At 40.0% G+C, this 14,510-nt stretch overlaps 1 protein-coding gene across 2 annotated transcripts; it reads right to left on the bottom strand.

The window, feature by feature from the left end:
- Window positions 1-387: 387 nt before the first annotated feature.
- Window positions 388-14,361, bottom strand: kiaa1328 (KIAA1328 ortholog). 2 transcript variants are annotated; one of them, XM_077602050.1, is made up of 11 exons: window positions 14,286-14,361; window positions 13,214-13,455; window positions 13,028-13,128; window positions 12,670-12,785; window positions 8,016-8,140; window positions 6,282-6,619; window positions 5,976-6,209; window positions 5,636-5,692; window positions 5,443-5,522; window positions 4,816-4,903; window positions 388-752 (listed from the first exon to the last, which is right to left on the bottom strand). In XM_077602050.1, the coding sequence occupies exons 1-11, from the start codon at window positions 14,338-14,340 to the stop codon at window positions 524-526; spliced, it is 1,665 nt and encodes a 554-aa protein (XP_077458176.1). In that variant the 5' UTR covers window positions 14,341-14,361; the 3' UTR covers window positions 388-523. The 2 variants fall into 2 exon arrangements, with proteins under 2 accessions (XP_077458176.1, XP_077458177.1); XM_077602051.1 differs by having other exon boundaries at window positions 5,976-6,197.
- Window positions 14,362-14,510: the final 149 nt, after the last annotated feature.

The raw sequence follows: 14,510 nt of genomic DNA, 5'->3' as shown, positions 1-14,510 counted from the left end.
GTAGACTAGTAATTCTCTATTTTTTTTCTTATTGGCAGTGTTGTGTTGATGCAAAGCTTTTGTTCAAATATCGATTGCCGGAAAAGTTAACATTATCAAGCCTATTTGTTAACTCGTCTATCGCAATGGGTGTGCTACTTTTCTTCGAACGATCTTTATTTTGTAAGTCAATTTAAATGGAAGTGGCATTTAATAGCTTTATGAAGAATACTTCATTATCTGCCAAAAAAACGCTTGTTTTGAAGTGAGTCGCCTTGATTGCTCGAAAGCAATTAACAAATCAGCCAAACAACAGCTCTTATCGTGAAAGTCTGTCTTAGCACCATCGTTATGTTATTTGTTACCTCCAGAGGCAAGATGTCAAAGAAAGGAAAATGGAAAAAAAACAATGTGCTAGTTTATTTATTTATTGAAAACATGACAACAGTTCGGTGAAAAGCATAACAATCTGTAATTTGGCAGCACAATGTAAGACCACCAAGTGGAGGTCAAGTAAGTAAAATTTTTGCTTTTGCTTTACTTGTCAGCAAATGAAGAAAATATCTTCCAATATTTGGCTTTCTTCCAGGTCCTGCGGGCAATTCACAGGATAAGGCACCGCAGGGGTATGCACAGTTTTGCAGATTGCTTTGCGTAGAGTGAGAGACTGCCCTCCTTGCGATGATTGGGGTCTACATGATGAAGGTTTGCATTGGTCGTGCGACGGGATGGAATTAAAGAGTTCCATCACATCCACCTCAGAGAAGTCCAACCTGTGGGGGGAAGAAAGGACAGTTGGCATTATTTCATTAAATGTACAGTACTTTCTTTCTCTAGAATCAGTTCGAGGACAGAGCCTGACAGATTCCGGACTCCGGCATTACTGCATCGACAACAGGAAACAAAAAAATCTCATGTACGTGCTCGAACAAAATGTGAGAAAAATGAGGTACCAACACCACAAATGCACAATAGTCAGTTTCAACCGTACATGGAGAGTGCAGGAAAATGTTAAAGCTTATAAAAGAAAACCAGTGTATTGCTTGCGAGATAGCAGATGGATTCCCAACAAGCGGCTTTAACAAGACAAGCCCACTACTGCGCTCCGCCAGAACTACACAATTTCTTGTAGGTATAAAAAGGGACAAAGCAGAAGAGAACCTGATGCCTTGTTGCCTGGAATAGAAATGAGGGAATGTGCAGTGAAATAAATAAAGCAAAACAAAGAAGATTAGGCTAATAGCGATTCAATCCCTCAGTCTGTCTGGCTTGATAAATTATTCAACGTATACACACTGGAAGGACAACCATTCCAAATACAAAACATGAATTCTTCAAAGCATGCTCCACTGAAGTTGCTAACATAATTCTCTGCTCGTTTAAAGTCGAATTCATTTGCATCACATGCAGTGCTGCTCGCAGCTCCCCTAAGGTGAGGACCACATTTGGAATTCACTTATTAAGGCTTCCCCAAAACCTGGGCGCTGGATCATAGACAGTCAAAAAAGAACAAAAACTTTAGTTTTTAAAATTGATTTTACATGGATATTTCCCAATAATTACCATAATATGAGAGTTATAGCGTGATAACGTCCAAGCATGAAATTCAGACACTTTTATTCAGAATATTTTATCCACTAAAATTTTGAAGGCCTAAGAAAATTGGGAAAAGAATCTGAACTTGAATTTGAGCTAATGTGTGAATATGTTTCGAGCGACAGTGGAGAAAGCTTATGAGGGTAAAGTCAGCTGAGGGTGGATAACTGTACAAATAAATCTTTTAAAAGCACACAAACACACACAGATTTCACCCTCAAGTAAGTTAATGTATTTTCCCTCATTTGGTTTTCTGCCTGTCAACAGGGACAGAAGAGAGTGAGCTAAAGTGAGAGTGACTGGCCAAGAGAGGGAGGGAAATTGAAAGATGGAAAGCAAATGCAGCTTTGTGGATACATAGGAAGGTAGAGAGAAGGAGCAGCGGGGAGGGACTTTGGCGTGGTTCCGTCTTGCGAAATGTGAGAATTTGCATTTTTATTTGTTGATTTATTTAACGGACAGGGTTCTCAAACAGCCATCCATCAACAAACGACATGTTGCTAATGAATAATGCATCACTTAACATTCGGTCACAATCTATAACAAAGAGACGGAGGGGGAGCTCCGGTACAGTTGGGTTAGAGATTTGGGCCAAGGAATGGCATGAGGCAGAAGAGCGTGCCAGTAGCGATTCACCGAGTGCCTCAACTGTACGCCAGAGACGTAGAGATTTTAAGATTTGAGGTGCGGGCTGAGATGAATCTACCTATGGGCCTTCTACAAAATGTGTCACCGCAGTCAGCATTCTGGGGAAAATCAAATAAATGAGCAGAAGCTGCAACAGATGTTCTTGTCAGTCAATGTAGTCAGAAAACAGCACGTGTCTGCCCTGGCTGCTCAGTACAATTTAGCTAAATGACCATATCAATAATAAATGAAGACCAGAATGTACACTGCCAAGTGATCTGCAATTAGTAAGACTACCGCTGCACAACCCGTCTGTCACGCTTCAGCGAAGGTAGAGTAATCTCATTCCATTTTGTTTTTTTTAATACAGTGCCCAAGTTCTCCTTACACATGTATTACAGTTAAGCTGACAAGCACAGCACGTGACGTTGGCTCGCCACCAGCAAACTAACGGCCGCACCTTAAGCGCACGGGGCGCATCATTAGAGGGTGTTTACTCTGAACATAACACTCGCAAACAAATGCGCTCTATTCCGGAGCAGCAACTCTGACATCAGAAAGCGCATCTGATAAGAGATCGGCAAGCAGAGCTCTTTTGCGTTATTTTGGCTGATATATTCACAAGCAAGTGAACAAGGACAATAGAGGAAGCTTTGACGAATGCATTAAAGGGCCTTTGAAGTTTCCCAAGTTTTGGGGCTTACAAACTTCTCCCGGATCAAGCTAAATTACATCGCCAGGCTGTTTGGATTGGATTGGATAACTTTATTCACCCCGTATTCGGGAAATTTCGTTGTCACAGTAGCAAGAGGGTGAGGATGCAGGAATAGAAAAGGCATTTTAGACATAAATAGATAGGTAATAAGTAAGTTAATAAATAAATGCATGAATCAATATATAAATAAATAAGTGTGTTGTATATATATGTATGTATATATATGTATATATATATATATGTGTATATATATATATGTATACATATATATACATATATATGTATACATATATATACATATATATATGTATACATATATATACATATATACATACATATATACATATATGTATATATGTATGTATATATTTATGTATGTATATATGTATATCTATGTATATATATATATATATACATACATACACATACATACATATACATATATACACATACACACATACACATTTATATACATATATACATACACATACATATACACACGTGTACATACACATATATACACAAGCACACACAGATGTACATGCATGCATACGGTAGGTCTTAACACTCAGCCATTTGTTTTGTTAAAGAGTGGTTAAAGAACTGTAGTTCACAAACGAAATGAAACTCTTCCCTGTTTCCTTAAAACGAGCAAAGTGGTGTCTTTCTAGTGCAACAATGAAAATACACCCCCTAGCAGCGACCCTAGTTCTTGTCTACGAACACAACTCCTTTGCGTGCTTGTAACTCTCACAGCACTCTTTCATTCAAGCTAGCCGTCTCACCCTGATGCCCTTATTCATTTGTAGTCCAAACAGTAGGATAGGGGGGGGGGAAAACTATAATGGCCAAAGCATATATCCCGCATGTCAATTTCCCAGCCAATCAATAGCTGCCGGGTAATGGCAGACAAGATGGAGATGAGATGGGCGGATCCGATGGAACTGTCTCGTTACTAACGGGCACAGGATTCATGAAAGGATTAATAAGGTCACTTCACGTTAACCCGAGCTTTGTTGGGTAATTTGCACGTCAAGATTGAACGGTTTAAAATGAGAAGGAATCAAGGGGCACATTGTTACTGGGCAAAGTAGCTTCATGTATGATATAAAATGAATAGTTTTGACCAAAGCAAGCTCCACCTTTGTTTACATTTAGTAGCTACTTACACTAAGCAAAATTCCGGTACAAAAGTACTGATGTGTTCTTTGAGGAGCTACAGGAGGAGTAGTTTTTTTTCTACATTTTTACTCAGAAAAAAGAGGTTATGTGAAGTTACATTTCAGTCATATATAAATTCCGAGGAAAAAACATACACAATATTTCAATTTAGATCTGTATTGCACCTGCTCCAAATGTACTCCTTCCATTCCCCCTTTCTGTAATGGCTCACATGCATCCCCCTTCAAACTTGTGTTTAATATTGCTGCCACTTGCATTCTTTGTCTCATTACCATTGCAGAGAAAAGAAAGGAGGGCAGTGTGTGCATCCAGAAGTCTGTTCAATTACACCTGCTGCAAGGTCCCTGCCAGGCGGACTAATGGAACGCAGCATGTCTCCTGACAGGCTGGCCGCAGCGTTAGCTAGCCCGGTAAAAGCTTCATTTAGCACCTTGCATCCCAAAAGTTAAGTTAAATGTGCCATAATTTTGGCTGGAAAATGGAAACTACAAAAGAAACTGTTGAAAATCTGGTACTTTCCACTACTTAAGCAAGAACCGCACATTTTAGATCATGCACATACCTAGAACACTCATATCAATATCTATACATCAATTTAGCATCTACTAGGCAAGGAGAAGAAGCCAAGTTATGAACCTACAGGTGTCGATGTATTTGCCATTTTTCCATATATTTTTGCATTGTTTGAAACATTTTAATTGCAAATTGTACAGTACCGGTTATCAGATGTCTTTTGGACCACAGGGCTTGCTGGGAAACCAACAGGGGATGTGGCTTTGTCCTTCTTTGATTGCATTGCAACATCTGTTAAGGAAGGTAAGATAAGGAATGCTAGATTAACACCGCACTAAGCAATACAGTGTGTGCGTGCGTGCGTGGACATGACGCTTTGCAACGTCATCACCTCGAGGTCTGACCTCTAAAATAAGTTATCATCCAGATATAGTACATAAAATGTATTCTTGCCTAGGTGTGACCTACAACTGATGTTCTATGACAAGATACTGAAATAGGTAGCAGCCTTAGGCTTTATGTCTCAGATGACAATGAAGTAAAACAGCCTGGTTCTAAACATTGAGGGATTAAGGCAGTTTTATCCAAAGCAAAAAACAGTAGTTTGACGGCTCTTTTTGATGAAACGAATGTTTTCACTTTTTTTTTTTACTGGCTTTGGTATGAAATGGCGCCTGTCAAACTTGCAAAAAGTACTGAAAATTTTTATTCAGTGGTGGTGCCACCTGTTTGTAGTTGCAATTTGCTCTTAAAAAGGAAACAAAACGTTTGTTAAGCCACCTTTCAAGTTTTATTAGTGCTTTGTTATTATAAGTGGGGGTGTAACTCACCACAAAAAGGAAGACTTTTATCCAATGGGGCAGTTTGTGAAGAGTTGTCATGCAAGTGCTGGTGTGCAGGATGATCCCCTCTGTCACGGATTTAACAGGCACAAACATTGAAATCGTCAGCAGTTTTCAAACAGGTCTCATTCTTTGAATAGCCTTCATGGTGAGTCGTGTCTGGTTCTGCAACTTGCTTTACCTGAGTGAGAAATCTTGGCTCTGTGGAAGGACTGGCTGTGATCTGCCATTTTCTGTCCTGCAAAGTTTAGATTGACATCCGTGATAAAATGAGAAACTACACTTCTGCGACACTTCTGAACCTTATAATAGAGCTCTATCAATTCTTCCCTTTTTTAATACATCTTATTTTCATTTGGAATTTGGGGCCTTAGCCTAAGAAGCAGTTTTTGGAAAGACTGTAGAAAGCCAACTAAAGCGCTAGAAGAAACAGCCAAGATTTTAAATAAGGTAGTAATGAAATTATATCAAGTAATTGTATCCTGTAGGAACATTTGGTATAGGGTTTTGCAACCTAGTACCTTCTGCAGGCAAGATGTGACAGTTGCTGATTTTGCCTGCTAAGCTGCTCCTCCTGATCAGCCAGTCGTGTCTGTAGCTTCTCTCTCTCCATCTCCAGCTGCATCTTCTGCAGCAACAGCTGCTGCATCTTTTCCTCCCAGTCCCCACGACCAAGTGGAGGAATGGTTGTAGCTTTCTCCTTCTCAGCAGCAAAGTCATTCCCTTCTCCAACCCTATGTTTTCTGTTTGAAAAACTATTTTGAGGCAACATATTAAATCTGGCTGGACTGAAAATAGTAATAGTTAAAAAAAACAAAAAACAGTACCTTTGCCTGAAGCTCCTCTCACAGGTTTTTTCTAGGGAATGGCTATTTGTTCTGCGCTGCTGGGTAGCATAGCCGCTGTCTTGGAAATCTCTTTGCTGCAAACCGGATTCTCCTGTCGGACTCTGATGCTCGCCAGAATCGACTGGACAGGCTTTACTGTAATAGGGAGCGGGAGTAGAAATAGTGAAAGCCTCCGAGGGTCCTCTTCTTCCACTCCTTTTGCTTTGCACTGGAGGTTGATGTGTTAGACAAGCAGCAAGACTGAGGTACGAGCCATCAAAAAGTAGCCCATTAGCTTGACCGGTACTTTTACTAGTGAGCTCCTCACTGCTCAGCATCTGGACACACAAGACAGGGAGGGTCTCTGTAGGTTTCAACATGCCATTTGCGACTTTCCTGTGTAGAGTTTGCATGTTCTCTCCGGGCCTGTGAGGATTTTCTTCTGATAATCCAGTTCCCTCCCACAGCCCCAAAACATGCAGGGTAGAGTGGTTAAACACTATCTTGCCCCTAGGTATGAGTGTGTGTGAATGGTTGTCCGTCTCCTTGTGACGAGCAATTGGCTAGCAATCGCCAATAGTTGGCTGGGTTAGGCTTCAGCACCCCCTGCGATCCTTGTAAGGATAAGAGGTACAGAAAATGAATAAAGTATTGGATTTAAGACTTTTTTTTAGATTTTAAGACCCTGCGGTTACCATGCAAGAAAAATAATTCATGCCTTTTGACCAACTTAGGGGCTTCCGTAAACAAATATAATTTAAAAAACACTTTTAGTCAAAAGAAATGTCAACGTTACTACAGATCCCAATGTACATTCACTGTACCACCTTTAATCAATAGGGATTGCGAGTATGCCTAGTCGCCAGCCAATTGCAAAGCAACATGTAGACAAAAAAAACGATTCACACTCCAATTCACACCCAAAGGCAATTTTGAGTTTTCAATTAACCTGTCATGAACGTTTTAAGAGTGTGGTAGGACATCATAATACCAGGAGAAAACATGTACAGGGAGAACCTACAAAATCACTAGTCCACAGCCCGAATTTGAACCCGCAAGCTCTGAATTGTAGGGCAGATGTGCTAACCATTCAGCTGCCCCGGAGCCTAAAAATGCATAATCTAGAGCTGGGTAAAGGTGAAATATGTCACTGTTGAATTATGCGCTTTTCACTTGCTGAGTAATTTATTCAGACGAGTAACCTAAAATAGTCCTAAAAATGTGATGCTTCAATGTCTTCCAGTGCATATAATTACAATGGCACGTACCGTACTATTACACTTACCATGCCTGTTTAGACCTGACAGAGGCAGGAAGATTAAGAGGCCAATTTTCAACTGAACATTACGGGCAGGTAAACCAAGGTCAGGCACATTATGAGATAAACATAAGGAGGAAAAGCCCATCTTATAGTTGACTAGGGAAGGGAGAGTGTGACTCATTTGCTAAGGGTCAGGGAGCAGGCAAACACCCATTATTCAGAGCCACAGTGGGACAATGAGGTTGGCCATGTCATCTATTCTATCTCCAGATGCTTAGGCTGAAAAGTGTCTTCCCTTCTAAGGTGTGACCTTGAGATAGTTTTTACTGGAGTGTAATCATATCGAACCAAGTGACTTCGAGGGACTTCTACAGTCAATTGATATGCATTATTTTGGCACTTAGCCATAAATGAGCTGTTATATGAGGTCTCAATGAACCTTTAGCGGCATACCGAGTCTATACGGACCGTACCTTAGAGTCACTTTGTGCCCGGCTAAGCTCAGTGATGGACTGATTGAGCTTCATTTCCTGCTGAGTAAGGTATTGTTGGTAGAGCCTAAGAAGCTCCTGACACTCTCTGTACTGCTGATGAAGACCTGGTACACCGATAGTTAAAGAAAACTCGTAACACAATGGATCTATCTTTGATTTATAGGACGATATGAGACTTTTACTTGTGAATGAGATCAAAAACACATGAGATAAACCTTTACATGCAAGATGAAATAGTGAGGACAATAATATTAAAAGTTTGTATATCTGGCATGCCAACATTGCTTTACTTTCCAGGATGTGCTTTAAAAAGGTTATTCAATATAGATCATTCATTTTTTTGTGAGAAAAGAGAAATGCTATAAAATGATAGCGGCTAGTTTTACTGGACAAATGAAAGTAAGCCATTGTTTTATTAACCGTTAGATCTTTGGCCATCAAAGTACAGAAAGATCGGAGGCAGAGGAAAAAACAAAAAATCAGAGATGGTGAACAGAACAGAATTTTCACCATCTGGTTTGAACCATGCTGCGCTGCGCTGGGCAACGACTCTCTGCCAGACAGAGAGTTGGCAGACACGAGAAAACTAATCTGGAGCGGAACTACTGCTGCGCCTCAGGAGCCCACTAATGACAGTGGCACCACCACGCCACACCAGCACATACAAAGATAATGAGTATACGAGATACCCATACAAACTCATACATATTCAACAACCAACCTCCGTCTTCCTCTGACTTTCTAGGACACACATACACAAGTACACACTGAGGCACGAGAGCACAATTTCCCTACCTGCACTAACACTCCCACACAAATGCTACAATAAAAGCAAGTTGTGCACACACACTCCCACCCAAGCTGACCATAAAGCGTGTTTCCTCCAGGCCATATATTTTTACGATGGTGGCCCTGCTACCCCAGCTGATGAGTTCTTCAGCATCCGTTTAAAAAGAGAAGAAGAAAAAAAAGAAAAGTCGCAGATATTAAGAGGAAATCAAAGTTCAAAGTAGAGTCATATTGAAGAAATAGTTGGCAGAGCACTCCATAAGGAAACACTTTGGCTGTTCGAGGACTTCAATCATGTTGAGGAAATGAAACGGAAGGAAAGGCAAGAGTGGAGGTACAAGTTTGAATTGAGGAGCAGACAGAAGACAAATGTAATGCAGCAACCTCCATAAACATTGACAAATGTGAGGAAACACTTTGATTGAACCCTCCATCTAACTAAGGCGGCGGCCCGCCCAGCGCTGATAATGTCTATGGAAGTCTTGCTCGATGAAAGGACATCACAAGGACATCACATCATGTAAACCGCTGCTGGGAGGTCTGTTTATGCAGTATGAATGAGAAAGGCTCTAGCAGGGAAGATACTGAATATGCATCCAACACTCACCCTCGTCCAAGACGGAGTGTAATGTGTTACAAAATGCCTGCTGTTTGTATTTCAGAAGATTTGAATAAAATAGCATTTCCTGCACTTTCCCACCCCTAAAACAAATGCGGTACTTCTCTGTGCCAAATATACCAAACAGTGTGTATATTGAATTGAATACGAATGTCTTTGCAGGGCAACTCGTGCGATTTGAAGACCGTCTTGCTGTGCTTCAGAGTCCCATCGCCGCACGTGGAGGTAAAGCATGCTAATATGATGACAGGAACATGCAGTACCTGGACCCTGTACGCAATCTGGTCCAAGAAGAGCAATACTAATAAGATTCCACTTCTGTGCCAGATGCTACAAAAACAGGCTTTCTCCACATCCTTGGACATCAGCCAAGGGCCAAGTACAGTACTCGGCAAGCCCATGGTTTACATCACAGTTGCAAATTGCTAACAATGACTTACTCCTCCCCCATGCTCCCGAAATACTCAAAATCAAGGGCTTGGGTTGAAGAGACCTGTCAAAATGATTCACTTGGCTGTCAGGCTGAGGCTCAAATGAAATTATGAAATCCACTTCAAGGGGGAACAAATTTGCACAGGAGGGGAAGGGAATATTTTAAAGCCTACTTTAGCACACCGAATCAAACAGATTGAGCTTGAAGAGGAGTGGAGGACAAAAAGGGGTGGGGATTGATGACGAGAAATTTGTTTGTAAGGAAGCAATGATGGGGAATTAATTCCAGATGACAGCTTGTGTAACCTTGCAAATACGGCTGAACCGAAACAAAATGGGCACATCAAATTCAGATAAACAAAAAAATAGGTAAGACAGCACCCATTTGGAAACAAATGAATGTATTCTAATTGAAGTTACAGACTAAAGTCAAGTATAAAGTAAACCATAGGGGTCACAAAATAATATCATAATTCTAATGGGATTTTATTCATTCAACTTTGGCCAAATATGATCAATTGCTGGAAGAAATGATTTGTTCAAAGACAATTCGACCCTAAACTGGCTTTCTTTCATTACAAGAGTGAACCTTCTATTACTTTAGAGACAAAGCAACACTACTGTTCCGAACTTTGCACACAATTTGAGTTATCTATTTCAGATTTTTCTGCTGGTAAGGTCAAAACAAGCTTTCTGTGTTTCATATTGTAAGCCCCACATTTTCTAATTGAAGTCCAAGTAATCAAATAAGTTGAACCATATCCTCAAGACCTCCGATTTGTCCACAGCCTCCCGTTTTTCCTCCCGCTGAGCTTTGTTCTGGCTAAAGCTCCGTGAGCGCTATCGCCACGATGATCTCTAAACATACCAAGACACTTTAATGTCCTAAACCATTGCTTCTTTCTGAAACTAATTCACTTCAGTTCTAAATGTCAACTGAACATCCAAATATCAAGGTTACTTTTTTCTCTCTCATCCTTGGTGGCTTAAAGCTAAAAGTACAGCCCAACATTTCTTACACCCTGTCAACCCTGAACCTCGGTTAGATAAGATAAGCTAAGGCGTAATGGAATTAGATTTGACAAGACTCTCATTCAGTGCGTTTGCCTTTGGTGTCTCCTTAACCTTTCTGTGAAGTGCCAGAACCTTATCCCCGAGAAGTACGTTCACGAGGCTTGCTCACGCTTTAAAAGACGACGTTATCCCCCCCTAAGGTGCTGGGAACCTAACATTTTTCTCTCTCAAATACCTTTTAATGGAGTTTAGAACTTTGGTGTAAATGCCAAGTCTGCGAGCCAGAGCACATTTAATTGAGCTGTGCCTTCCTAATTTAACACACTTCCTTTTCCGATGATACAATTTGCCAGCAGGGTCAATTACTCTTCATATTTTGCAGCAATTTAGCTTCCACTGATTACTGTGGGTTAACCTGGGTGGAATTTTAAAGAAGACAGCAGAGTGCACAAAACATGAGAACATTGTCAGCATCAAGAATAATATTGTGGTCTTCGCCGTGTGCAGAGGAACTGACTTTGAATGGGCAAAAGAAAGGTTACCAAAACATATTAAAAAGACACAATAGTCTTTTTAGTAAATACCAAACTTAATAGATGCTTTGGAGTTTGGGCCATTGCTCCAACCGTGAAATTGATTTTGTGCACAAAAGCAAATCAGCTGCTAGCATTTACAAAAGACAACTGTGGCAGGCGTCAAAAATTTGAAATGAATCTCCCCATTTGTCTGCCTCTAGTAGAAATTCAAAATGTGCACAAGGCGTGCAAAACCTTGCAAGAGACAATAGTGCCCCCTGTTGATTAGTTTTGCCCTCCCAGTACAGTAGTCACATAGCAAAACCTTGAATCTTTTGCCACATAATTGGAAATTGACTGAAAGATATAGTTTATATTGAAAAAAAGACAATGCTACATGATTATCTTGTATATTATTCTAAATGTATTTGTGTCAATGTACTTAATAATGAAGCCACAGAAGCAAGTGCGACGGGAACGTATTTTTCCTAAATGAAAGATGATATTGGGAGGACCAAAAAAATTATTGATAGCCCATTAATTGCAGACTTGATAGATCTCGAGACATGACTTTAGATTAAAGCAGCCTGAACCTCATGTATTTCATAGATACATGCCATCATTTAACCTATTTCTTTGCGATCTTAGAAAATTAAATACGAGCATTGTGCTAGTTTAGTTGTCATTTACCATTAAAAACTAAACAAATAGAATTTAAAAGAACAAAATAACATTGACCTTAAAATGCTACGCCATCTTAATGCTACCATAACATTAAATGTTAACAATTTAACAACACTTGCTTTTTTTTTTATCCGGTTACCAAAAAAAGGCCAAGATTACATCATTTTACTGGATTACTTGACTGGTTTATACTGCCTCCCAGTGGCCATGAAGGGTACACCAAAATAACCAGCACATTAAAATTTCTGCATAAAAACATTCTGTTAATTCATTTATATAATCTTATTTTCTGAACCACTTCATCCCCATTAGGATCGCGGGGGGAATTGGAGCCAATGGCATTCACCTTAATTATTGTGTGTCTTTTTAAAAAATACATTATTAAAGAATTATGTTAGTCATGATGCAGTGGAGGGCTGGAATGGATTAAAGCCATAGCCATTAAAATTGGGGATATTATTATTTACCAAATGTGATTTATGTGGTCAAAGAATAGATTTCAAGATGAACTTATTTGACAAGTAAGAAGGCAGCGGTGTCACTGCATGGGTATTTTGCAACTCACAGCTGAAAAGGATACTTTCTCTTTCATGTGCAATGAGCAGGTTCTGTTCCTCGAGTTGTTGGATCTTGCTTTCAAAATTATCATGTTCATCTTGAAGGCGCTTTACTGACACTTCTTTCTCCTCATTCACCCTTGGAAAAAAAATGACACCGGCAACCAGTGAGCAGCTGGGAAATGCTCCAGCACCCCAGAAAATGAATGAATTAACTTTCGCCAAGTTGGGGACATTGTGTTTAATCCACTGGCTCGGGTGTAACCAGTAAATTTGACTATTGACTCACTTTTCTGTGAGTGCAGAGGTGGAGAATGCCTGTGTTTTGTGGCATTTGGCACAAGAATGGAATTGTGTAAGTCTAAAACACAGTGTACATACCTGGCAAGTTCTTGAATGAGGTTTGCAATTCGTCGTTTGTCTTCAGGACAGAGGTCTTTCAGACCTACTTGACTTTGTGCGGTGTGACTTTCAAACATCACCTTGGAAATAAGGATTAGCGTACACATCCAGTTAAGCCCTATGGTTTACTAAAAGGGATAAAATAAAGATAAAATCCTTACTTACAGCAGTTTTTGGAGCTTGCAGTGAGAAAAAAGTGTTCTCAGCGGGTATGGAAGCAAAGGCTGACGCATTTTTCTTAACGTCGGAACTATATTGATCATTTTGTATATAGCTCTGTTTCTTGCCACCTCTTTGAAATGGCACGTCAATAGAGAGGTCAGAGTTACGTCTGGTTGGCATCTTCATACTTCCATTACTTAAGTCGCTAATGCTATCGGTCTTCCATGAGACCTCTTCGTCCAACCCTGAAATGGGAGAGAACAACGTTTTAGTTTCACAATATTGTTTGACAAAATGTCAGATGCTCGACAGGTTATATCCAACAATTGTAATAAGGACGTTTCGTGCGATCAGTCCACACTGTTCCCCGCGTTGTTTATTTAGAGTTTTTATTCGATGTCCTCCATTCAATCACCTTTTCGGAAATTTGCCCCAATCACATCATTTTCAGGTTATCGGAATCGATTACCAGTCAATTACTGACTGTATTTTTTATTTATGTTAAACTAAAGCTTATAATGTAATTTGTTTTCTACCATTTGTTGTTTTTATTCATTTATTTTGTTTTTTCTTCTTCTTTGAAACCACACCAGTACTAATCATCCCTTTGTTGCTATAATGTTGGGATTGCTTTGTTCATAATAAGAGTAGGGGGGCATTTAAAAGTTTTTTTTCCTCTTTAATACAGTTCCGTGGTAATTGTGTCTCGGGATGGGTGGACCCTCAAATTCAGATGACATCTGACTCACGAAATATGTGATCGGGACATCGATATTTTTTATCTTTAGCAACGTGGTGTTCATTTTGTCACGTCCGACTTTGAGAAGTCCTCAGATATAGTGATCGCACAAAATTATTTTAAGTTAAACTTCTCAGCCGATCAGATAAGGGGTCCACGAGAAGTAATATTCTGTTATGGTCAAGTAATGTAGACAGTTTTACTGCTTTGACAGATCACATCTTTTATAGCAGAGAAGTACGTTGTTGTTTTGTAAAAAGTCAGTACACGAAGGCAATTGGTGGTAAGATTTTTAAAAGAAAAAACTATGGATAACTGGTTTAAAAGTATGCATACCGCTCTTCATCGTAAACCTTCCAGATCCTGCGCGTCTCTTTTGCGCTGCCGCCATGTTGAAACAGCCGCCCAAGCGTCATGTAACCAAGCATAGCTCAGGATTTCTCGCTCCGCCCTTTTGTCAAATCAAAAGATCTGATTGGCCAATCTCCAACGGTGCTGCTTTCTATTGGCTTACTAGTATATTTTCGTTTTACAAAAACGCACACAATTCTTGGTGTGTAA

Source organism: Stigmatopora argus, chromosome 6 (genome assembly GCF_051989625.1).
Source record: "Stigmatopora argus isolate UIUO_Sarg chromosome 6, RoL_Sarg_1.0, whole genome shotgun sequence".
In the NCBI taxonomy this organism is placed as follows: Eukaryota; Metazoa; Chordata; class Actinopteri; order Syngnathiformes; family Syngnathidae; genus Stigmatopora; species Stigmatopora argus.
The sequence above is the reverse complement of the archived record's forward strand: the minus strand, read 5'-3'. Positions and strand labels throughout refer to the sequence as shown.

Excerpts from the sequence above, each read along its gene's own strand:
- kiaa1328 (XM_077602050.1), bottom strand. The coding sequence starts at position 14,340 with ATGGCGGCAGCGCAAAAGAGACGCGCAGGATCTGGAAGGTTTACGATG. Across the intron at positions 8,141-12,669 it reads CATTGCACATGAAAGAGAAA|GTCTTCATCAGCAGTACAGA; the intron begins GTATCCTTTTCA and ends TCGGTGTACCAG. Across the intron at positions 5,523-5,635 it reads AGCCAAGATTTCTCACTCAG|AGGGGATCATCCTGCACACC; the intron begins GTAAAGCAAGTT and ends AATCCGTGACAG.